Consider the following 26,680-nt stretch of genomic DNA (forward strand, 5'->3'; position numbering starts at 1 on the left):
TTCCTCCATTGTGAGAACTGTCCATTTGATTGAAAATATTTTTTTTTAATTATGTCTGCTGGGTCGCTGATATCTACATGCTTATTCCTTTTTTCAAAGAACTCCAAAAGGTTGGTGAGGCAGGACTTCCTTTTGCGGAAGACATGCTGTTTTTCCCCTCAGCAAGTTTTGTTTCTCCATGTGCATAATAATTCTGTCCTTGATTACAGTTTCTACTAATTTGCCTGTGACATATGTAAGGCTAGCCGGTTTATAATTTTCTCCTCTGGACCCCCTTTTTAAAAATAAGTTATATTTGCTACTCTCTAGCCTTTTGGAAGAGCAGCTGTGTTTAATGATAAGCTACATATATAGGTTAGTAGATTAACAGTCTCACCTTTGAGTTCTCTAAAAACTTTTGCGTATATGCCATCAGGACCTCTGGAGATTTCCTGTTTTTTAATTTCCCCAGTAGATCCAGAACGTCATCTCTTTGTCATATGATTTTGACTTAGTTCTTCTCAGGGCTTTTTTTCTGCTGGAACGCACCAGAACGGCGTTCCAGCAGTTCTCCCTCTGAGGTGGAGGACATCTTGGGTGATTCCCTGTTGCCCAATCAGGGAGGCAGGAAGTCAAGTTTCTTCCTCTTTCCTGTTGGTTCTGGGAACACCCACTCCTTCAGTTCTTTCCTGCCTCCAGGGAAAGCAGTAGTTCTGGCAGCTTGCTCTGCCATTTACCTCATTCTTAACTAGGTCTTTCTTCTCAACCTTCCTCTTTCTACCTTCTGATCCTTCAGCCTTTTCTTATTTTCATCCTCGCTGTCTCTTTCTGTCATGCCTTTTGTTCCTCGAGCGCCATATCTGTCCAGTCGACAGGATATGGACCCAACAGACTCGGATGGGAGTTTTATGGACGGCGAGGAGGGGAGCCTGGTTACTGCAGCAATTCCATCGGGAAGCGCCGAACCATCCAGAATGGAATTCCAGCACCTTTTCAGCGTCCGAGCCGTGTATCCCTCCTAAAAGAAGGAAGAAGCAGTTGGGCTCCAAAACGATGGCGCAACCCTGCCCTGAGGCGGAGAAGAGCACAGAAGCAAAAAAGGCAGGAAGTGGAGGCGGAGCCCGCTCTCAACTGCACATGGCGTCCAACGACGTGCTTGCCAAGGATCTGCAGCGGGCCCTTCCAGGGCAACTTGGACCCCACAATCTGCCGTTATGGACCAAATGATGACTGGTAACGTACCTGATGGGGCTCCTTTTTCCTCCCAACCTGACTTTATGAGCATTTTGAGGCAGACTATGAGGGAAGAAATTGTAAGGTTCTGCCAATCTCAGCCTAGATCTGCCAGCAAGGCGACGTCTCCTCCTCCTTCCCCTCCTCCCAAGTATTGTCGGTCTTCCAGCACTTGGCCCACCAAAGCTGCTCAAAAGTTATGCCTCACCAACATATGTTACTGAGTTGTTGCAGGTCCCACACATCGATGCACCGGTTGCTGCCCTCCAGGCCTTTTAGCCGAGGATGGCCAAGGATCTGTTAGGGATAACATGGACAGAAAAGCAGAGGCAGCACTTAGAAGGGCACACGAAGTGTCGGCCATGGCCATCCGGGCCTCGTCTATTGCCTCCATTGTCACCAGAGCTTCGGTGGTTTGGGTTCGAAAATTAATCCAACTGATTCCTGGAAACCCATAGACGTCTTCTGGAAGGAGCCAACAGGATATTAAAGGCTAACACCTTCACGGCTGATGCCACCTTAGATGTTTTGACCTTTTCTTCTCGAGCCATCGCTTCCTCAGCAGTGGCAAGGAGACTACTTTGCGTGGCCAGCGGATCTTCATTCTAAATTCATTCTCATGGCCTATCCGTTCCAGGGCGACAAGCTGTTTGGGGATCCCCTGGAGAAAGTTCTAGTGGAAACTAGAGACAAGAAAAAGGCCCTGCCCAAGACACTTTGGAGGTCTGACAGACGTACATCTAACTTCCAGTCCTTTCGTTCCACCATGCCTTGGCAAGAGTTCGTCAGGACTCCAGACGACCTTCTTGGAGCAATACCAAGACAAACTTCAAACGATCTTCATTTGGATCCAGGGCTAACCGATTCAATCAACCCCACAGTGATAGGCAGGAGTTTGAGGCCAAAGCTCCAAAGTCTTGACTCGGACTGGGGACTGGTGGGAGGGAGACTACTTCAATTTCATCAGATACGGACAGAATCAAAGGCGGACGCCTGGTTGCTAGAAGTAGTCTCCAAAGAATATTCCATAGAGTTCAATTCCTACCCACCCGATAGATACACAAAGTCCCCTCTCCGCGAGGACCCCCAGAGAAGACTGTCCACCTGCTCCACCTACTAAACATAGTGGCCATAGAATTGGTTCCCCTGCAAGAGCAACGGCATGGAGTGTATTCAGTATTTTTCACCATCCCAAAGAAAAACGGAGACTGGCGAGCGATCTTGGATCTGAAATTTGTGAACCATTTCATAAAGGTGAAACATTTTTGCATGGAAACCCTGAGATCAATCTCTGACGCCTTATGCTCAGGGGAGTTCCTCACTTCCATAGACCTCTCAGAGGCGTACCTTTACGTGCCAATGCATCCAGCTCACCGTCATTTCTTGAGGTTCTGCGTGGGAGGTTGCCACTTCCAGTTTAAGGCACTTCCCTTCGGGCTGGCAACCGCTCCCTGGGTTTTCTCCAAGCTGCTCATCAATCCCATCATGCGTCTGAGGGAAAAAGGCCTTCACATCCATCCATAACTGTATGACATCTTAATCAGGGCCGACTCCAAAGTGAAATCTCTTCAGGACACCACAGAGACAATCGTGTGTCTACGACGACATGGCTTTCTAATAAACTTGGACAAATGCTCTCTTACTCCGTCGTGAAAACTGTTACACCTAGGCTTGATAATCGACACCAAGGTGTCAGGTTCTGACTGTTTTTTGTGTGTTCAAACCAAAGAGACTCCATTTTAATCCTGTCAGTATTTTAAGTGCTTCTTTTGCAGATGGCAAGCAGTTCAGTAGCAGTTATCTTAGAGAAGAGGAATGTTATGACTACAACCTTTCCAGCCTTGGGAAACTTTCACTTTCTCAGTCTCAAGCCGTTTGTTTTGAGAACTGTGGGGGGAGGATGGGGCCTACAGGGGTATGCTATTCTGTACCTTAACCTTTGCCTGTTATTCGTAACAGTACTCATGTACCAGCCAAGATATTGCATCTTGGATAGTGGACTATAAGGGTTGTTTATATTCAGTAAAGTCTTTTGAAACCAATGGACTCATGTCTAATTGCAAGAGATAGTCTGGATTGCAACTTTTAGTAAGCCACAGTCTGACATTTTGTTACGAATCACACCTGTTCCAATGCCTAAGCCGGAGGAACTGGATACCAAGGCCGCGTCCGACAGGGACCCTTTGTTCGATCCTTATGCCTCCAATTCGGAAGGACTGGAACCTACAAATCCACCCGTTCCAGGAGGAACGGTGTCAAGCCGTACTTCGGTGTATACCCTCGTACCTGAAGGAGCGAGAGCTCGACCAAGGGCGGCGGCAGAACCCCTGATATCGCTGCCTACTCCAAGACAGTGGGGATTGAGGCCGAGAGAAACGAGGGAGAGGAGAGCGAGTACGGTGTTTTCCAGATCGCAAATGGATGGGAATCGAGTGGTCGGTTCGTCAATGGGAATGGCCAGTAGTCAACCGTGGTATTACTGGAATAGAGAATCCGACCAAATACAGTGGGACCTGAGAGGTCCTGAAAGTACCCAGGTATGGGAAACCTCCCTTCGCGATCTGATGAGTTGGGACTACGCGGAAGTCACCCCGTGGACGGGACAGCACGAGTCGAGTGATCATAGTTGGCAGCAGTTACAAAGCCGAACTTTAGTAGTGGATGCTGGAATTTCAGCAATAACGGGACTAACGAAAGGAATCCTGGCAGGCATATCTGAGGAAGAAGAAGGCGCCGGGGCCACCGGAATGGGAGAGATTCGGCCGTGGCCCCGAGCTACCGCTTCCTGTGCGGAATATATAGAGACTACACAGTTTCAAACTGAACAGCCCCAGGATGCATCCGGGCAGAACGGAGACACTACAGCTCCAACAAATGTACAGATATTGGAAGAAAGAATCAGTAGCATGGAAGAGAGTTTAGCACATGCGGTTCACTTGTTGTCGGTGTTGGTTGTAAAAGGCTCAGGAGAGGAGCCTCCGCAAGAAGAGAGTACCAGAGTTTCGATTACCCGAGGGGTGGCAGCTCTCCAAAGGATTTTACCGGGGATACGCCCGGACCCGATTCCTCTGGAAGAGCAATCGGTCTTGCCGGCTGATGATCAGCAAGAACCAGTGATACCACCACCGGAACAACCCCTGGATCTCCAGGATGAGACGCCAGAAAGGCCCATTCCAGAAGGTCCACCGGGAGACGGAGGAGGAGGAGGCCAGCCAGTCCAACCTCCTCTTCAGCCGCAAGAGCCGCCAATCCTCCCAGGGGAACAACCTATACAACCTGAGGAGATTCCTCCGGGCCTCCCACCGCCTCTCCAACCACATGAACAGCCGCCCCTTCAACCTCTCCCGCAGGGCCCAGCGCCGAGGCAAGTACCACAGGGTCGTTTACCTTTGCGGCCGCAAGGCCCCCCTCCACTTCCACGAGGTCCTCCGGGCCCGAGACCACAAGGACCACCACCGAGGCCACAAGGTCCTCCACCTCTGAGACCGCAGAGACCCCCGTGGCCAAGACCCCAACCGCTCCCAATGCAACCCATTCCACGCCGACCTGATCTTCAGCCAAGACAGGAGCCAGCGCCTTTACCGTACTACCCACTTCCGGCACCTGTAGCCAGACCTCAAGAATTACCGATGGGATGGGTAAAGCTAGAAGCTACGTTCAACGGGGATCCTACGAAGTTGGGATTTTTCCTCGTACAAGCACTGCAATTCTTCAATCGTTGGGGACATTTATTTGAGGACGAAGCTAGTCAAATTGAACATCTGGGATCCCGGTTGCAAGGAAAGGCGGCAGAATGGTATGTAGCGTTATATGAATTGGGGGGCCCGGAATTAGAATCCCTACAAGGATTAGTAGCGGCACTCCGAGCCCAATATGAAGATCCTTTAGAGGAGAGGAGAGCCCGAACAGAGTTACAAACCATTAGACAAGGCAGTATGTCGGCCAGAGACTATGTTACTAAATTTCAACAACTGGCCGCCAAATGTCCAAGGTGTGAGGAATCCACCAAAATAATTTTGTTTAAGCAAGGCATGAATCCCAGATTGCTGGACCGAGCCCTTATGCAAGATAATCCCCCCCCCCACTCTTGGGTTGGATTCAATTGGCATGCGAAGTAGAAAACCGCATGCAAGAAGTACGGCTTGTAGAGCAACAGCAAGCGACAGGGCACCGGCGGACTTCAATAATTACAAGAGGGGGAAGGGGAACAGGATACGCAGCCAGAGGAGCGAGAGATGCTAGATGGCAACAAGGACTATGCCTACAATGTGGCCAAAGCGGTCACTTCGCGGCACAATGTCCATTCAGGCCTGTGCAAAGAACTCCGTTCCCACCACGGCGAACAGTCTCTACCACCCCTCCCCCACCATACCGCCCAACGCCAACTCCACGAACGACAAGGGGGCGAGGAGCTATCTGGAGAAATCCTCCCGAAAAAGGGTTAGAGCTAGAAGAAATTATGGATCTTGATCCAACTGCCCTAACTAGCGAGGAAGGACCCGAGAGCCCCAACTCGGGAAACGAGATGGATCTGTCGTAAAGGGATCCAAACGGCAGATCAAGCCCCAGTCAACTCCCATAGTGGAAAGACCTCGAGGGTCCATATTATTCATGCTGGTTACATTAGTTAATCCTGAAAGAACAACTCATATCCATGTACAAGCCCTTATCGATTCCGGTTGCTCCCGAGACATTATTGCACCCGCTCTTGTGAATGGACTAGTACTCCCAATGAAAGAACTCGAAACTCCAGTTATTTTTGAACAAGTGGATGGTACAAATATGAACCCAGTCACCACTGAAACAATACCTGTGATCACAGGCATGGGACAACACTGGGAAACAAGATCATTTGTAATTAGCTCCACAGCTAAATACCCTCTGATTTTGGGGAGCAGATGGTTGTGGGACCACAACCCAGATATAGACTGGACAGTTGGAAGCATTAGCTTTAAACACAATAGCTGAAAAAATCATCGTTGGAACCAAAATTGGGGTAACAATCCTACCCTCATGGAACAAGCATTATTAACCCAAGAAGAAATCAATCAAATACCTAAAGAATACAGAACTTATTTGCAAGCCTTCACAGAAGAAGAAGCTAACACTTTACCTCCACATAGGAGGACAGATTGTGCAGTAGAAATCATCCCAGGAGCTGCCTTACCCAAAGGCAGACTGTATCCCATGAGCCCAAACGAAAGAGAGGAGCTCCGCAAGTTCATTGACACTAATCTTCAAAGAGGTTTCATACAACCAGCAAACAGTCCTCATGCTGCTCCCGTATTGTTTGTGAAAAAGAAAGATGGAAGATTAAGACTGTGCACTGACTTCAGAGGACTTAATGCAGTCTCATCCACAAACGCTTATCTTATACCCCTCATCAGAGATCTCCTCAACATCGTGGCACAAGGTAAGATCTTCACCAAACTGGACTTAAAAGATGCTTACTTCCACGTTCGTGTAAGGGAGGGGGATGAATGGAAAACCGCGGTCAATATGCCCTTAGGGCAGTACGAATATTTAGTTATGCCTTTTGGCCTGTCTGGGGCCCCTTCGGTTTTCATGTCCATGATCAATGAAGTATTGCACGAATTTTTATATAAAGGAGTAGTTGCTTACCTAGACGATGTCCTCATTTACTCAGAAACAGAGGAAGAACACATAGACTTAGTACAAAAAGTCTTAACTACTCTAATGTGCAACAAATTGCCCATCAAATTATCAAAATGTGAATTCCACAAAACTGAACTCAGTTATTTAGGATACTGCATTTCCAAAAATGGGCTAAAAATGGATCCAGGCAAAATAAAACCAGTCCAGGAATGGCAAACTCCCACAACCCGTAAAGAACTGCAATCCTTTCTGGGGTTTGCCAACTTCTACAGAGAATTTATACAAGACTTTGCCTAAGTAACTCTTCCCCTCACTGAACTATTAAAAACCAAAAACAAAGGGGAACAAGCCAAAAAGCCAAACGCTAAACTATTGTGGACTCCACAATGCCAATTGGCTTTTGATCTTCTAAAGCAGCAATTTATATCCGAACCAGTGCTGCAACACCCTGATGAAAATCGCCCATTCATAGTACAGGTGGACACCAGCGATACTGCGATTGGGGGTGTTCTTCTACAGCGTGGGGAGGACAATATTTTCAAACCTTTCTCGAAAATTTTCTGAACACCCTTGGGAGCACCCAAGATGTCCTCCGCCTCAGAGGGAGAACGGACCTTTGGATACTCACCGAGAAGGGTCCTTCTCCTCTGAGAAGCAGAGGACATCTTGCCCCTCCCATGCTTCCTTACTGTTTCTATCTCTTACTCTTTACTTACCCTGGGTATTGCAACTCTCTTGCTTTTGCTTATGGCTTGTTCATGAATCTTTCTTACAGAGTATAGACATTACAAAATATGAAATACTGCTATTGGGAGGCACACAAACTGAGGGAATGGGTGTTCCCAGAACCGACAGGAAAGAGGAAGAAACTTGACTTCCTGCCTCCCTGATTGGGCAAAGGGAATCACCCAAGATGTCCTCCACTTCTCAGAGGAGAAGGACCCTTCTCAGTGAGTATCCAAAGGTCCGTTCTCCAAAGAGATCACATGTTCTCCTCCCCTCCCTCTCAACCAGCCCTCACCCTGTGTGTTCATGATGTTGTCTTCTGTTGCATATCCTCCCCTCAAACTCTCCCCAATAGTTACGTTAAATCCCCAGTAATTCTCCTCTTTTAATTTTGATATCTCTTTATTGACTTAACAATTAAAAAGTATGTATTGTTTTAATCAGTACCCACAGGCCAGCTGAAGGGTGGGGAGGGTTAAAATTTAAAGAGCCCTTTCTGTGTATGATCTGAATTGACTGGAGCTTTGTGGCGCAACATAGCACGCGAGCAATAAAAGGGTTAACAATGTAGTTGGACCTGTGCAGTATGGGAGTTGTAGGCAATAAGGATTCTGGGAGCTGTAGTAAAATGCTGTGCAGCTTCTTGTAATGGCCAGTCCCAGGGACGTGAAGGAAGACAGTTCTTTCAGTGCAGTCTGATTTTCTCCCTACTAAATGCATCAAATGGCCCTGAATGAGAAGCTGCTTTTCAAAATGTATTTTTAGTTTGCTTAAAAATACACAGGTCAGTTGTGTCCTCCCCCCCCCCCCTTTCCTATAGTCACTTTCTTGAATTCTGGTACACTAGCAAATAGGCTTTCCTGCTGGGTGGAGTTCTTCTTGTGTTCTTTGTATTTTGCTGAAGTAATTGTATATTTGTGACATTTTTACCATACCTTCCTTTACTCTTTACCTGTGTAAAGAGTTACCTTTGCCTTTTTTTCCCCTGTGGTAGCTAGTGAAGCAGCTTGGTTCTGGTTTAAAGACAGAGCCGGTTGTCTTTGATATTCTAGATAAATGCGTAGAGAGTTACTTTTTAATTGCTTTATTGCCAGAAGTTTTCAATGAAGCCATAAAAAGAAGGGGGGGGGGGGTAGGGAGATAGCCTAATTGCCTCAAGATGGATTTAAATTTCTTATTTAATGGGTCTGGTAATAGACCACCTATTTCAGTTGCCTTTTTCCATTCAGCACATGAATTAACAGTTCTCATATGTGCACCAAGTGAAATTGCAAGTGCACACTTGAAAATTCATTGAGATACTATTTTTTGTTTAAATTTAGGCTTCATTTAGGGACATTGAATTTTATTTTGTGGATAGTTCCAGATGCATTACATTTGCCTTTTTAAAAAACCAATCTGAGCATGGTGTTTATTTCATTTCCATGGTCAGTCATTTTGCATACTCCAAGTCTAGTTTTTGCACCATGAAAATGTTAACATAAATGTTTTTAAGGCAAGAGATGTGGTTTGACATTGCTTGCCTCTGTGAAACAACCCTGGAGGGATCACCTACTTAGCTTCCAAGATCTAAGATCAGACTAGCTTGGGTTGTCCTGGTCTAGGCTCAGGTAGTATACTCCCCCAGTGAACTCTTATGCTAAAATAAATGTGAATATACCTTTCATCCACACATTTCTCTAATCATTTTTAAAGTCCCTAACACCCTCTAGCAGTTGCCACTTCATGTGGCAGTGAATACCATATATTACAGATGCACTATTTAATATCCAGAGGAGTTAGCTGTATTAGTCTGTAGTTGCAAAATAGTAAAAAGTCCAGTAGCATCTTTAAGACTAACCAACTTTATTGAGGCATAAGCTTTTGAGAACCACATACATGTGGGTGTCATCAAAATATTGATGACACCCAGTACCAATGCCTCAGACAATCTAATTCAAAAGTCTTTTAATCAAAGGGATTCTGTTTTTGGAAAAGGCATGCTCAAAACTTGCAAGTTACTGCTCACAAAGTAGATTACTGGCTCACAACACTGCACCACTTAAAGGGAACATTGATGCCAGATAAGGGGCGGGGAGGTGAGTGGGCTCAAATCGCAGGAGCTTTCCCGGATGTGGCTCTGCTCTGTGCAGTGATATCACTTCCCAGAAGTGACATCATCACATGGTCCTGGGAGTGCGCACGCACACTTTGGGCGTACACACATGGTCTCCGTCAGTTCCACCAACTCTTTTCCCAGAAAAAAGCCCTGGTTCTTCAGATATTGCTTCTGAAAATCCTGGATGTGGTGTAGGTACATGTCCCACATTTTCCATAGTAAACACAAATGGAAAGATTGATTTAACTTTTCTGCACTCTCCCCATCTTCTTTTAGCAGTCCTTTTATTCCTCGGTCATCTACAGGCCCAACTGCTTCTCTGACTGGTTTTCTGTTCTGATGTATTTAAAGAAATGTTTACTGTTTGTATTGATGCTTTTAGCAGACTGCTCCTCAAATTCTTCCTTTTTTTTTTTTTGCATGCCTGATTATCAACATACTTTTTTTTGCCAGACACTGTGGTCCATTCTGTTCACTTCATTGGGGCAACTTCCACGTTTTAAAATAAGCCTTTTTTCCTTTTTATGACTTCCTCGATGGGTCATTAACCTGCACAGCTTGGCATAGACAACACAAGAAATACCTTTTTGCCTTGCTTCGTCTGTAGAAATTACCTACATATTCAAAAAGAGTCCAGTAGCACCTTTAAGACTAACCAATTTTATTGTAGCATAAGCTTTCGAGAATCAAGTTCTCTTCATCAGATGCCTGATCAAAACTGGGCAGATACAGAAGAGGAGGGGAGAAGAGAGAGAGAGAGGAAAGAACATATATCACAAAGAGACAGAATGCAATTAGCGTGGAGGCAGTCAAAACATTCCTTTGTTTGGAAATGTAAACATCTCCTTTTGGTGTGCAGTCAGTTTGCCGTATTAGTTTGTAGCAGTGAAGGTATCCAATTCCTATGTAGTATAAGCCTGAGCACGTCTACGGAAGCATTCAATGTAAAAGTCCAATGAGGAGTTACGGCCCTCAGGGGGTGTCCATGTGGAATTCTTTTTCCTGGAGTTTTGTAACGAACTTTGACCCAGATGCCAGCTCTGCCCCTATATCTACCCAGGGAATATAATTACAGGACCCAATGGCATCAACTACATTGTCTCTGGCTCTTACAGCTGCTCATCCTCCAATCTGATATATGCCCTTATGTGCCAACAATGTCCTTCTGCTCTGTACATTGGACAAACCAGCCAACCTCTACGCAAAAGAATAAATGGACACAAATCTGACATTAGAAATGGAAACGTCCAAAAACCAGTGGGAGAACACTTCAATCTACCAGGACATTCCATCAAAGACTTAAAGGTCGCTGTGGTTCAACAGAAACCTTTCAAAAACAAAATCCAACGGGAGGCTGCTGAATTGGAATTCATATGCAAATTTGACTCTGTCAAGCTGGGACTGAATAGAGACTATGAATGGTTATCACATTATCACAGGTAACAAATTCTCTTTAAAGAGGCGTGATCTGGGGGAGCCCAGTGATGCCTGGTGTGGGCTTTCGGGGACCACAGTTCTCTTTGTCAGATGCAGCTGGCAGGGAGAGCTGTGGTTATCGAAGGCTTATACTACATAGGAATTGGATACCTTCACTGCTACAAACTAATACGGCAAACTGACTGCACACCAAAAGGAGATGTTTACATTTCCAAGCAAAGGGATGTTTTGATTGCCTCCACGCTAATTGCATTCTGTCTCTTTGTGATATATGTTCTTTCCTCTCTCTCTTCTCCCCTCCTCTTCTGTATCTGCCCAGTTTTGATCAGGCATCTGATGAAGAGAACTTGATTCTCGAAAGCTTATGCTACAATAAAATTGGTTAGTCTTAAAGGTGCTACTGGACTCTTTTTGATTTTGCTACTACAGACTAACACGGCTAACTCCTCTGGATCTACCTACATATTGTTTGCTCATGCTGAAATCCTTTTTAGGTATTAAAAGTTAGAGATTCATAGAATAGTTTCTAATGTTTTAATTCTGTTCAAGATGCTTTTACTTTGGAGCAGCCATTGAAAATAGTGGCTGAAAGTTTTCTGTGCTGAAAACTATTGGAAGTTTGTGCACCAATTATGAGATGGAAACACATTTTGAAGGTCAGCTTTGTTAATGATTCTTGCCAACTGGTGACCTCAGCTGCTAGGTTCTCTTTTGCCTCTGACAGCTGAGGATGGAGCTCCCTCTGGCTCCTCCTGCAAATAGTTGAGTCTATCATACAGGGTTCTTATTCCAAGTCAGTTCTTCATATTGAAAGTTTTAAGGAAATTTGCTTTGATAATATACTTCTATCTTCTTTCTGTTTCAATAAAATAAGATCAAATTTTAGATTCACTGAGAAGTTACAGCTAAATACTGAGAATCCTTTTCATGTTTATGTTGTAACTGTTGCTTGTAGTCTGTTGCCCTGAGTGAGAAGATTTCTTGATTATAATTTGTTTTATTCAGGACTCATCAGAAGTGGGTATTGACTGAGTCCTGATATGTTTATACATTAATAGTGCTGAATATGTTAAAAATAGGAAGCAAATGGTTTTTTTCTTTGTTTAGGCAAGAGACTCCCTGATTGGATTGGAGACTCTTGACTCCCTGATTGGATTTTAAAAGTTAATTCTGTTCATGTTGGCTTGACAGCTGCTTTGACCTGCCATGAATTTCAGTGCAGTGCTTTCATTTATTATAGAGCTCTGTACCATGCTATGCCTGGCATTTCTGATTTACATTTTCCTTTATGAAGCATAGAAAGCCGAGACGATACTGAAAAAGCTTGTCAAATTCCACTGGAGGCATTTGGAACTTTTTGCAAGATAAAGTTAAAGGTTGTGCCTGGAGGGTAACATATATTTGAAATGAACAATATCTAGCTCTAAGTAGCTCTGCTCCGTATTCTGTATTTCAGTGACACAAAAAAACAAGGGTCCCCATAATTTCTGTAATACATATATAGGGTTTAAGCCTATCAAACAGTGAATGGAGTGAGTTTGCATGAGGGCAGTTTTGCCACTTTCCCTTTGCAGCACCTCTTTAAAAAGTAATTTCTAAGGTTGGTGAATTCTTGGGGACATGGCAACTACAGCTAGAAGAGGGGAAATCAGAATAAACTTACGCAGATAATGAGGAAATGTCTGTCCCTTTCAGCTTCATCTCCCTATGCCTCATTTTACATTGTTTCTATGGGTCTTCTGACCTCCAGAATGGCTGTTTGAGGTGTGCAGCAGGCTGAAGTGGGGAGAGGCAAAAATCCTTTCTGCAAACTTGCTCCATTTGCAATGTAATGGGATCCCATTCATAGTAACTGAGGGTGATATGGCAAGTGAACACTTCAGTAGTGGGAATATCCCGTATTTACATCGTAGAAATGATTTGATTAGTCTCAGTTATCCAGACTGACAGCCAGTATTCACAAAATAGTTTAAGTGCAAGTTTAATATATAAATCCAAATGTTCCAAGTGGATACTGCTATCTGGGAAGTTTTTCAATTCTTAGTTAACTTGCTTCCAGTAAATCTAATGCAAAAACTTATTTATGTTATTTGCCTTTCTCACAGAGACTCAAGGCTGATTATGCAGTCTAAGAGTGCAGTGAACAGAACTTTTGGTGGTATATGGGGATATTTTGGAGGTTTGGGCAGCCTCTTTCCTCCATATGCAGTGGCTTCTGACAGCCAGCTGAGATGAGTTGTTTTATGCTCCTCTCCCCAAGGTGAGGATAAAATCAGAGATCCTAGATTTATTCCCTGTGCTTTTAAAAATGGCACATAGCAAATAGGAAAGCTAACATTAAAAATTAGGTGCCGTATAGCCATCAGCACAAGGGTCTCATTGAATGTATATCTGAGATCTATTGAATGTATATCTGAGATTTGGGCGGGGGGATGCATACATCATAAGTATGCCAATATAAATTGTTGCCTTGCCTGTGGTGCCATTTTGGTGTCCTGATTTTTAAAGTTGTGGCTAGTGGAGGTGCATCAATTGATGATAATGATCTGTATTTGGTGGGTGGTAATCAGGGACAGTATCAGCATGCCCTGTGGAGGGGGGGAGCTACCAGGGCCCTAACCTTCTGGCTCAGCCTACTGCTAAGAATCTCCTGTCCATGTGCCTCCGCTGCCCCCTTCCTGTGTACCCTGCTGCCTGTGTGTGAGTGCAGGAACTGGAAGGTCTGGCAAAGAACTGTGGGAAAGGAGGTGCAGTGAATGGCCTGGTGGAAAGGAGGGGAGGGAAGACCTTGCAGACACTCTGCCTTACCCCTCTAAAACCTGGAATTGGCTCTTGTGGAAGTAGTTTAATGGTTAAAAACCACTAAATTTAGACCTAAAATATCTTTTTAAAAGTGAAATAGCTCAGATCCCAACCTTATTGTGGAACATGAAAATTTGAAAGGTGCTTTTAACATGGATCTCTGCTGAACATTTAGCTTGATTTGTCCTTTCTGTCTTGAAATATCTGCTACATTTGGATATAAACTGGGTGGGCAAGCCATTTTGAATGTATTTTTTACACAGAGTAGGGATCTGGCATGTTAGTGCACTCAGCATGACTGATGCGTTAAAGACTGATGCTAGATTTTGGGCCAAATTAATTCTGTGAGTGAAGCATTAGTTGATTAAAATAAGAATACACATAGAAATATAGTATCGTTTATGCCTTAGATCCAGAGGAGTTAGCCGTGTTAGTCTGTAGTAGCAAAATCAAAAAGAGTCCAGTAGCACCTTTAAGACTAACCAATTTTATTTTATTGTAGCATAAGCTTTCGAGAATCAAGTTCTCTTCGTCAGATGCCTGATACAGAGACTGGACAAACACAGAAGAGCAAGAGAGGGAAGAGGCAATTAGGGGGGGAGGGGGAGGGAGCAATCAAAACATTCCTTTGCTAGTATATGTAAACATCTCCTTTTGGTGTGTGTATCAGTTGGCTTCAAAGGAGTTTGCCCTGTTAGTTTGTAGAAGCCAAACAGCTAGACCATCCAATTCCAATGCAGTATGGGCCTTCGATAACCACAGCTCTCCCTGCCAGATGCATCTGACAAAGAGATCTGTGGTTCCCGAAAGCCCACACCAGGTACCACTGAGCTCCCCCAGACCCCACCTCTGTAAAGGAAATCTGTTACCTGTGGTAATGTGATAACCATTCATAGTCCCTATTCAGTCCCAGCTTGACAGAGTCAAATTTGCATATGAATTCCAGTTCAGCAGCCTCCCGTTGGATTTTGTTTTTGAAAGGTTTCTGTTGAACTACAGTGACCTTTAAGTCTTTGATGGAATGTCCTGGTAGGTTGAAGTGTTCTCCCACTGGTTTCTGGACGTTTCCATTTCTAATGTCAGATTTGTGTCCATTTATTCTTTTGTGTAGAGGTTGGCTGGTTTGTCCAATGTACAGAGCAGAAGGACATTGTTGGCACATGAGGGCATATATCAGATTGGAGGATGAGCAGCTGTAAGAGCCAGAGACAGTGTAGTTGATGCCATTGGGTCCTGTAATTGTATTCCCTGGGTAGATATAGGGGCAGAGCTGGCATCTGGGTCTGTTGCAGGGCCTGGTACCTGTGCTGGTGGCCCTGCTGGCCGATTCATGATTGTAAGTGAGAAGTCGTTTAAGATTGGGGGGCTGTCTGTAGGCAAGGACAGGTCTTCCACCCAGGACTTCTGAGAGAGAGGTATCATTTTCCAGGATGGGTTGTAGCTCCCTGATGATACGTTGGATGGGTTTGAGCTGGGAGCTATAGGTGACAACCAGTGGTGTTCTGTTGTTAGTTCCTTTAGGTATGTCCTGGAGCAGACTGTTTCTGGGTACTAGTCTGGCCCTGTTGATTTGTTTCTTCACTTCATTTGGTGGGTACTGTAGTCTCAAAAATGCTTGTTGTAAATCTCTTAAGTGTGAGTCTCGGTCGAGAGCATCGGAGCAGATACGGTTGTAACGTAAGGCTTGGCTGTAGACAATAGACCGAGTGGTATGTTTAGGGTGGAAGCTGGAGGCATGTAGATATGAGTATCGGTCTGTTGGTTTCCGGTATAAGGTGGTATTTATTCGTCCATTATGTAGTTGTACAAAATCCAACGGGAGGCTGCTGAACTGGAATTCATATGCAAATTTGACTCTGTCAAGCTGGGACTGAATAGGGACTATGAATGGTTATCACATTACCACAGGTAACAGATTTCCTTTACAGAGGTGGGGTCTGGGGGAGCTCAGTGGTACCTGGTGTGGGCTTTCGGGAACCACAGATCTCTTTGTCAGATGCATCTGGCAGGGAGAGCTGTGGTTATCGAAGGCCCATACTGCATTGGAATTGGATGGTCTAGCTGTTTGGCTTCTACAAACTAACAGGGCAAACTCCTTTGAAGCCAACTGATACACACACCGAAAGGAGATGTTTACATATACTAGCAAAGGAATGTTTTGATTGCTCCCTCCCCCTCCCCCCCTAATTGCCTCTTCCCTCTCTTGCTCTTCTGTGTTTGTCCAGTCTCTGTATCAGGCATCTGACGAAGAGAACTTGATTCTCGAAAGCTTATGCTACAATAAAATAAAATTGGTTAGTCTTAAAGGTGCTACTGGACTCTTTTCGTTTATGCCTTGTTATAGATAGGCCATTATCTCAGATACCAGGAATACAGTTTTAAATTTGTCCTGAGCTGACCCCCATGAGATTATTATATTGGGATAAGCAAGTAAATGTTAATGTACTATACTGTGTCCTAAACTACAAATCTTTATCGTGTATCAGAAAGCCACTTGCCTTTAGATTATTTACAGAGTTTTATGGGGATTAAGCTGATAAGCATGCAGTTGGAAACATAGCTGTCATCCAGAATGTGTTCTTCAGTCCAGACAGAATGACAATGCAGAGGGAAGGATTTGTCCTCAGTTCAGTGACATTACCAAATGCTGTCTTTTACTTTCTCCCATAGAATCCAGACTTTCAAACTGGGAAGAATGCTCAGTTTCAGAGATCAGTTAGTTTTTGATGCTATGATACTTGTCATATATGTCTGTTGACGCTATCAACCCGAAACAGGAGTTAAGCTGCCCTGTCGAGCGTCGGGCGGCGACTTCTCGTGGCAAGTCCGGCAGCTTCACTACGTTCTCCTGTCAGTGAAGGGGTCTCCAGTACTTCAGACGGAGACTGCACCAGGAGTAGCAAGAAGGAATAATTACTTATACTTTAGACTTTCTTGTCTGCTGGACATCTGCCTTGTTTGTATTGATTATATTCTTGAGTACTTGGCACTTTAATATACTATAAATCTGTATAAAATGTTAAAACTGTTGGTGCTGAGTGGTATGTTTGTAATATTGTTGGTCCTTAGACCGATCCACTGTAGGTTTACTATTGACATTCTGTTACTACGCGGGGCGCCCTTCCTTGTTTTGGTTTTGATATATGATAAATAGCATATTTCTGAAACCATTTTGTCTATTTCAGTTTTTACCAGATTCGTGCTTCTATGAAAATTCCACCCAGAATTCCACACAAGATTGAAGCAAGTTTATTACGTGCAACTAGTAAGTGTGAAAGCTTTTTTCCGGTACACTTTGAGATTTTAACTATTGTTTAATAATTAAAGTAGAGCTGTCGACCAATTAGAGCTTTTAGTTACTACACATAGATCAAATTTGGTGTAAATGAATCAGATAAATGCCCTTCTCAAGTTATTAAGAAAATGTAAAATTTGAATAGATGAAAGCTGCTCTTCATTGTTAAATATTAAAAAATTGGTCATATGAATACTTCTGATAGAGGATGTAGTCTTGAAGACCATATGTGCACATGTTTTTCATAGTTGATTCTTCTTGTTTTGTGTTTGTATTCATTACTTTTATTATTATTTTCAGGTGCTGATCTTGCTTTTCCAGCATCAGTCCATGATAACGTAATCTGTAGTAAAACCTTTCAAATTCTTTACAAAAATGAGGAAGTGTCTGTAAATGATGTTATGATCTTCAAAATTAAGATGCTGTTGGATGAAAGGAAGGTAATTGTCTGCATATGTTAACTGTTAAAATACTTTGATGTTACAAAACAAGCCTGTGGTTCCATTATGTCAATGGTTGCTCTGTCTTGCTAATGCTAGTAACTAGGGGCGTGCACTGAAAAAAATTTCCATTTCAGTTTCGGATCCAGGGGTTCTGAACCAACTGTGCACTGTTAGTGTTTTTTCCTGGTTGGGGCGTTGTTGGCTCACATTTAATCTGTTTGTTTTTGTTATTTTGAGTTTTGGACCCATTCTTTGCAATTAAGGCTTCCAGGCTCTTAGGGGTAGCTGTTTTTACAATTATTTATTTATTTATTTAATTCAATTTATATTCCGCCCTCCCTGCATCAGCAGGCTCAGGGCGGATTACAACTGGTATAATAATTTAAAATACAGGCGAAAGATTTATGCAATCTGAAGAGAAACCAGAGTATAATTTAAAATACAAATAACTTTAAAACCGTACAAATATTTGAAAAACATACAGCAACAGAGTTCAAAAACCACCACCCAACCAACTCCAACAGTATTTAACAAGGCTCGGCAGTAAATGCTGGGCATTTGCACAGAACACAGTCCTCCCTCTAAAGTGTTGACTGACCAAGTTTGAGCGCACACAACAATGGGGTTCAGGGTTTATGGACCCCAAAAATGCTTGAGGAAGGCAGCAAGGCAACTGTTGGATGGCTGCACATGCAAACACTGTTCTTTTCATGGTTGGGTAGGGAAATGAGGTTCTGGGGCAGTTGTTTTCACAGTTAACCAAAAACCGCATCAGCCATCAGTCCCTCTCCTAGTCTAAGCCATTGATCCAAGCACAATAACATGCACACATACACAACAACAGATGCCAAGAAGGCAAGTGTCAGCAAGTGGTGGTGGTGGTGGGGCTCCCAAGCAGGAGAGTGCTCCAACTAGTGCAGTGCAGCAACATTAAAAACAACCCTGCTTCATGTTCACTTTTCTATAGTGCCAATAAATCACTACATTTGCATTCTGCTGTTGCTGCTATGTTTCCTTGTGCCTTGTTCCCATGATGTTCCTATGATGAGGAGAAAATCCAAATTCTTCCATTTGATGCACAGTGTTCTGCTGCAAAATGGGACATTCATGCCCAAATGCAGGCAGGCAGAATGATTGTCTGAATACTACCCCTCTGCCCAAACAGACCTATGTTTTTCCCAAAAGTTTTCCTTTTGCTATGGGGTCAGGCAGGATTGTTTTTGAAAGGGCAGAATAGGTACACGTTTGCCATTTGACTCAGAAAAAGAGAAAGCCCTGAAAGACTATGGAAGCAGTCCTAAAGAGTTCTGCTCAGTTGTAAAGTCCCATGTTATTCAGTAGTGCTTACTCCCAGGGAAGTGTCTTTAGAATTGCAGCCTATGATTGAAGTCTACACATTCCCCTTTTCAAATGTTTCCAAAGCTAATAGGTGTGGAGGGGTCTCCCATTGTGAAAAAAATGATTGGCAGGGGAGAATGTCATTTCCCGGCAGCAGTGGGTGCGGGAAAGATGCACTCACGTGGATTGGTTTCATTCCCCCTTACAATAACGTAAGGGCTGTCTCCCCTTGGGATCTGATTGGTGAAAGCTATTCCGAAAAACAGGATGCTGCTGTGCGAGCCCAGTGCCTAGTGCTGCTGCTGTGTGATGTATGAACTGAAATAAAACTCACAGACTTTTTGGTGGGAGTGTGCCATTATAACTTGGTTTCCTAGATTTGGTTCACTGTTCCAGAAACTGGTTAAACAAAACAGTGATTTCCAGGTGTATTTTTGGCTTGTTTTTTCCATTTTGCACACCTCTAGTAGTAATATAGTCATGATGTTCAAATAACAGCAAAATCAACCACACACCAATAATTATAGAAACAAAAGCTTACATAGTGACATCACTTCCATAGCATCCCTAAAGCCCGGAGTAAAGCCATACTGAAAGGGGTGGAAGGCAGTTACGTAATCACCCAAATCCTGCAGTTACTCTACTGCTGCTTTTTTCAGTCAGTTTGCTTAATAATGGCAAGTTTGACATGGGCTCAATTTGTCAATCAGGCTCAATTTGTCTGTCAAGACAGGGTTTTTTCAATAAAAGTTGAATAATAGCCTCTTTCAGGGACTTTGGGAAATCCTCTTCTCAAAGTAAAAAATTAATCGTATTAGCCAAGGGATAATCTATTATAATAACTTTTAACTAAGTCAGGGATGGTCACAGATCTCGGCTTCAAGTGCTTGGCTTCATAATAACCAAAAGCATGTCAGCATCAGTCAGGGAAACAGAACAAAAATTATCTGTATAAATTTGAGTAGACAGTGCATCAAGCACTTGTGTTTTCAGACTGTCACTTACATTGGAGTCCTAATTGGGTTGGATCTGAGATTTTATATCAGTAAAGAAACTCATAAAATCATCACAGTAAATTGCCAAGTTACCCTCATTTGGGAAGGTCAGTAGTCTACAAATTTCAAAGAATGTTAAATAATTTGAGCAGGATACAATTTATCTGATGCAATGGAAGGAAGACTTTTTGATGCTAACACTGCTATCTAATACACTTTCACATTCTGACATGAAGAAGCCTGTGGAATTCTCGAGCTCGTATCCCCTCCTCTTTTATCCAGCCTTCCACTTTCACAGCAAACCATATTTTGTCACTGTGTCTCATCCACAAGCTATGGTTAGCACTTTTTTCCTATAGACCAGAATTCTAACCTATAAATTGATTCTAGCTTGTAGGAAAGAGCAACTGTGCATGATGGGAAGATAGTTTGAGAATTTTCCAGGCTTGCTTCTGTTGCTGCTCTGAACACTTCTGTTTCCAGTTTCTACAATGGTCTTCAACCTGTGGGTCATGTATTTATATTATATATAGTCACCTTTCTTATTAAGATTCAAGGCAGATTGCACAGCGTAATTCAATACTATTAACAGCTGGGATATTCATTAAACAATATAGTAGGGTATGGATTGCAGAAATTTAAAAACAGCGTGGAAACAAAACATTTGACATGCCATAATAAACAACAGTAGTGGTCAGTGCACAGTAGTACAGTCTACACCCCCTATCCTTTTATTGAAGCATCTTTTTGAACCATTTCCTTCCAGTATAGCCCTGTTACCTGTGTATGAAAGCCCTCCTGAATAATTCAGTTTTGTACAGTTTGCAGAAAGCCAGGAGAGTGGGAGCTTTCCTGGCCTTTTTAGGCAGGCTGCTCCATAAGATAGGGGCTATTCTCTGTAGTCTCTACATTCTCTACAGAGACAGGGGCCACTACAGAGGGCAGCTGTTGATTTTGCCCATTTGCAAGGTGGTACCTGCAGAAGGCCCAGTTATAATGAGCGAAGCTGCCATGGTGGCTCATAGGCCCAGCCTGCTGTATTTGAACCCCTATATATCTGCCATTTTTGCTCTTTTTTCAGAATATATTGCTCAGGGATACTATGCATTCTTCCTGCATTTCTTTGTACACCCTATGAGAGTATGGTGAAATTAGGTCACTCAGTGATAGAGAGATTTCTCTACAACTGACTTCCTTAACAGAAGCAAACTGATCTCCATATCAGAAGCTACTGTTTGCATCTATTCCTCCCTCCCCTCTCCACCTATATATCTGACCAGTGTCTTCTTGCCCTCCATGCATCTAATGAAGAGAACTGTGATGCTCGAAAGCTTATGCTGCAATAAAGTTGGTTAGTCTTAAAGGTGCTACTGGACTCTTTTTGATTTTGCTACTACAGACTAACACGGCTAACTCCTCTGCATCCATTCTCTACAACTGTGGACTTTGGCTTGTTTTCCATTATGAGGCACCACCTGGTGCTTTGCTTGTGTTTCATGCTTTGATATCAGTGAAGTTGTAGTTCTGGCTCTTCTTCCTGTCATATTATGATTTTGATGTCCCACACTTGTGGCCTAATGGATCTTCATTGTGTCTTGAGGAACAAGAGGGAGGAGGTGGGGTCAGTTGCTTTTGGCTTTCTATTGATTTCATTGGGATTGTTTTAATGTACACAATTTCTGAAACAGGTGTAGTGTAATGCCACTGTCAGGGGTACTAACCTCTGAGTGATCACAGGATTCCACTATTTCCACTCCTTCTCTATCATGTCCCCATCTATACCCAGTTTTCTCCTTTCAGCAGTACCTGCTGCCAGTGCAGTACTGAAGCTACACCAACATACCCATGGCTGTCCCCAGCACAAGGGCATTTAGCAGTGGTCATATTCCCATGATGTAGGTGCAATTTGGAGATGGGCCAGTGCAGGAAAACTATAGCTTGTGTCACTAGAAATACTCCAAGAGATAGGGGAGTGGAAGAGGCTCTGCTTTGCATGTAGGAGGTTCCAGGTTCAGTCCTCAGCACCTCTAGTGAAAAGAACCAGGCAGCAGGTGATACAAGCTCTGCCTGTGACCCTGGAGAGCTGCTGCTCATCTGAGTAGACAATACTAATCTTGATGGACCAGTGGTCTGATTCAGTATAAGGCAGCTTAGTGTGTGTATTATTGTGTAATGTTTGTCCTGTCTCTCTTTTGACACCTCCTTTGTAGATTGAAGAATCTCTTAATGAAATGAATTTCCTGCTGTCTTTAGATCTACATTTTACAGATACAGATTATTCGTAAGTTCAAACTAACCTATGTTTTATTTTTAAAATATTTTCAGTTCTTACTACAGTGTCTTTAGGCAGAATAATTCTCAATTACATCTCTGTGTGCTCCTGTCTCCTGTATCAGGACATCAGCATGCAGATTGTTAAATCTGCACACCGGAGTCAGGTGCAGAGTTCAGGGATGTTTGTACAAACCTGGGTAGCTCTGAAGTTTGCACAAAAATCCAAAAAAAAAGAAAAAAATGTTAAATTACAGGCAGAAAACCTGAGACCTTGCAATGCGCTATATCACAAGATCTCAGCAGCCATTTTAAAGGAACAAAAAGAGGTAGGCACCACCTGAACCAGGTAGGTGGTGCTGGCACAAGTGGTTAGGAGCAGGAGCTGCTACTTGCCTTCCTGCCAGGAAAAGCAGAAGCTACCTTTCCTATGCCGCTTTGCGAGCTACTCCAGCTGTGGTGGTGCTGCTGCTGCTGTAGCCCGGGAAGCTGGCTACTAAATGGTCCTGTACAATATGTATTTTACATAGTAAAGCGTATTGAAAAATTTCTCTCTACTTTTAAAAAACTGTCTTTAATACACATATAGAAACTAATTTTTATGAGAATTTTTACGTGTAATGAAAATATGGAAACTGACTCTCATGTGTACCTTAAATGCTGCATCCTTCCATACATGTACATTATATCGATTTCATTGAGATCTACACTTGGATAATTATGTGCAAGATTGTACTTAATCATCCTTATCCTGAGGTCTGTAGATCTTTTCTTTGTATCAAGATTTCCATTGATTCCAGTGTTTGAGACACCACTGGTATGGTGGAACTCCATTACAAAACAGACCTCTGAATCTGAATAAACTTACATGAATTTACGCAGATGAGTAACTACCCAGAGCACTGAGCTATTAATTAAGCACTTCTTTGTGAGTATTTTGCTTTTTAAATTGTAGTATTGAATTACTTTCAAAATAGTGGTGGTGATTATACTCTTCTTCTTTTAGGCCAGAAGACCTGAGCACATTACAGCTAATTAGCAGTCGAACACTAAAGTTGCACTTTACCTTACACCGAGGCCTTCATCACTATGTCAATGTTATGTTTGATTACTTTCACCTCTCTGTCATCTCAGTTATAGTCCATGCTTCATTAGTTGCTCTCCACCAGCCATTGATAAGGTAAATAATATGCAAGTTGTTGCATGTGTTTTCAAAATTAATAAGTGAATGAAATGCAGTTTGTGACTGTTAATGGCTTATTGGATTTGATCGTTAAAGTAATACATATATAGTTGGAATATTTTAGCTTCTGCCAGTGAACGGCTACTACATAGTCCCTGTGCATTGTCAATTTCAGTTTTCAATTTAATTCAAAGTTTAATATATCAAAGACCAATCATGCTAAACGTACATTAATAGGAAAGCTTTACTTTAACAGACAGGAAAGAACTTTTTCTGTTTCAGTTGGGTTTCATTGGAAGTTCTCTGAAGCTGATCCAAGCTTCATTGAATTTACTGCAGTTTTGGGGAAGGGGGATGTTGTTGGAATGAAAAAATAATGGTAAATCATAGAAGTTACTCAATAACTCCTGTAATTGTACTGACTCCTGTAATTATACTCCTTTAATTTGTCCCCTAATTATCAGATAATTGCTAATTATTGAGATAGTAAGCAGATTAGTCGGTCAAAATAGACCAGCTATGTTCTTCTTGGAATCTTTTTGCAACATAAGAATTTTTGTGTTTGTGGGGAGGGGTATTTGAACTCCTTTCTCTGGAATGCTCTAGAAATTATGTTTAAGATATTTTGAAAGGTACTTATAGAGTTGAGTTTTTCTCCCACTCCCCCACAGTATCCTATGATGCCTACAGATGTAAAGGCTGAGGTGGAGGAACATTTTTTTTTTCCTGAGACCTGTTTCCAGTTTTTTAAAAAGGGGAAATTTTAAGGAGCACTGGTAAAAACACTATGCAATATTTTTTCATTTGGAATGAGTGAAATGCTTTTTAAGGCAAAGTTTTACACATGCAAAATGCGTAGCTTGAAATTTTTTATGTAAGCCAATTTAGAGCTTTAGATAATAATTTATAGGTATTCTGCAGACAATTACAACATTATCTAGGATATGTTTTATTTTTTAAAATGTAAATGATTTTGGCAACAACTAGCATGATGCCAATACATGATTAAAGTGCTCAGTGCTTTCAGTATTATAAACTTGATATCCAGGTATGTTGGAAGACCTATAGCTATTGTTTCTGCTCAAAAATTAAGATGCGTATGCTGATGTAGCATAGAGTGCAACAGTTTGCTGTTCTTTCTCAAGAATTAGGTATATTTGTAAATTTTCTTGTAGAAAACTTTACTTGTGCATTTCATAAAAATTCCAAATAGGACAATTTTATATGCTCAGTAAGTTATAAATGATGCATTTTATTTTGTTAATCAGTAAAATAAGTATAGACTTGATGGGAAAGTAAGTATTATGAATCTTATTTCCCCAAAATTTCTCTCACTCCCAGGGAAAACAGCTTTTTCATATGCCTTCAGAATTTCTGGAAATTTTACATCTCTAGTGATACCCAAAGAAGCAGTGCTGGAGCTTATGGGGACCCTCATGGCCAAAACACCATGCAGTGCCAGGCTCTTTTCCCCTTTCTAGTGGAGGGTTCCTCAGCCCTCAGCACCAGCCTTTTGGAAAGCACAGAGGGCTACTGGGAGGGGAAGATGAAGAAGATCCACCTCTGTAAATTCCCTATTTTCACAATTCATAAAACCCAATCCTATATTTGTCTACTTTTCAGTTTAATCTAGGCAGTGGTTTCTTTCAAGATATTTTCTGTTATCGTACTCATTTTTTTCATGTGGCAACCACAGAAAAAGCTTTATCTGTGCTGATTTCTGTCTGGTTGAACTTATGCAAGATGACTGTATTTGTGTGCATGGCCCTGTGCCATTGGCAAGCCAGTTAAATGATGAATCAAAATAATGGCCTATTATTTGACCGTAGCTAAATATTGTCAGATACCTCATGAAGCCAAGAATGGCAGCTTACCTTTATTGATTCAGTTATAGTGACAATCGTTAGCGAGGACTGCTCCACCTTTAGCCTTGTAAGTCAAAGGCAGTCTTAGCAGTACAAGCTATGGTTGCTGTCTAAGACTGCCCGTAGCCCTGTCTTACTTAACCAGAGACAATGGCCACCATGTAACTTTGCTTTATTTCTGTTTGAATTTTCTAACTACAAGCTGAGCCCGTTGTATTGGGATAAAAGCCGAAGAGATGAACTGTTCAGTGAACTGTTCATATTTATAGAAAGCTCGTCTAACATTATTAAAAGGACTCGTTCATTGCATTTTTTCAAAAAAGTGGATTTCATTGTGTTACAACAGAGTTAATTAATATACTTCTGTAATTAGCAAAAGTGTCCAGCCTGTTGGTGATTAAAGTATCTTTTTTGTTCTACATGCTAATGAAGGTAGTGCTACTAAATCCAATGCTTTATTGACTGATTTTTCCTGGTCAGCTGACCAAGTCTTTTTTGTCCTGTCAAATGCTCAGTCTTATGATACCTCATTGCAAATCCACATTTGAGGAGGATGACTGAGTGCCAGAAATGTGAATCCAAATGTGAACTGAGATTTTGGAAACACATGTACAAAATCCTCCCAGCACAAGTTTAAGCAGTCTGAAGATACCATGGACTTGTTTTGGCTTGTCATCTCTCATGAAGAAATCGTCATGATCATACCTCCGCAAACTGCTATTGCATTTCCATCATTTTTGAAAATACAAGCCATAAAACAGTAAAAATAGCTATATTGGCTGTTTTAAAGTTAAGTAAGCACCATGGAAAGTAATTCAGAATATCTGCATTTTTTGTGCTTTTCCATTCTAATGCTTCAGGTCAGATAACTCAAGTTTGACTTAGAGAGTGTGTGTGTAATCAATTTTGCCAAAAATCAAGTGCACATGTAAGAAGTTTTAGGCATTTTATATTCCTGTAGGAAGGATTCAAGGTTCTGTGAAACTCCTATGTGAACAGGACCATCCCTATTCATTTCTTTGGTAACCTCCCCTCTCCAATGCTGTGTTGTGTCAAGGGATTTGTCTATTCCACTTCTGAGCGGTCCTTAGGCTTTGTTTTGGAATTTCTCTGTATGCACTGGAAACACTGGGTCATAAAATAAGGTCAATACGCTCTCTTCTGTATTTCTTGTAGTTATAAATTTTAATTTGTGTAGATTAATAGTGTAAGCTGCAGTACTGCAGTCCAAGCTCTGCTCACGACCTGAGTTCAATCCTGGTGGAAGCCGGGTTCAGGTAGCCGGCTCACGGTTGACTCAGTCTTCCATCCTTCCGAGGTCAGTAAAATGAGTACCCAGTTTCCTGGGGGTAAAGTGTAGATGACTGGGGAAGGCAAGGGCAAACCACCCCGCAACAAA

General features: G+C 42.5%; 1 protein-coding gene across 4 annotated transcripts in view; it reads left to right on the forward strand.

The window, feature by feature from the left end:
- Positions 1–26,680, forward strand: part of FAM135A (family with sequence similarity 135 member A) — a 100,694-nt gene that overhangs the window by 32,917 nt on the left and 41,097 nt on the right. For all 4 annotated transcript variants that reach the window (XM_054997503.1, XM_054997679.1, XM_054997593.1 and 1 more), the window contains exons 4-7: positions 17,077–17,156; positions 17,487–17,626; positions 22,173–22,243; positions 23,240–23,413. In XM_054997503.1, coding sequence (XP_054853478.1) covers positions 17,077–17,156; positions 17,487–17,626; positions 22,173–22,243; positions 23,240–23,413 — 465 coding nt within the window. The remainder of the gene's footprint in view (positions 1–17,076; positions 17,157–17,486; positions 17,627–22,172; positions 22,244–23,239; positions 23,414–26,680) is intronic.

The sequence above is a fragment of the Eublepharis macularius genome, chromosome 1 (genome assembly GCF_028583425.1).
Source record: "Eublepharis macularius isolate TG4126 chromosome 1, MPM_Emac_v1.0, whole genome shotgun sequence".
Classification (NCBI taxonomy): domain Eukaryota; kingdom Metazoa; phylum Chordata; class Lepidosauria; order Squamata; family Eublepharidae; genus Eublepharis; species Eublepharis macularius.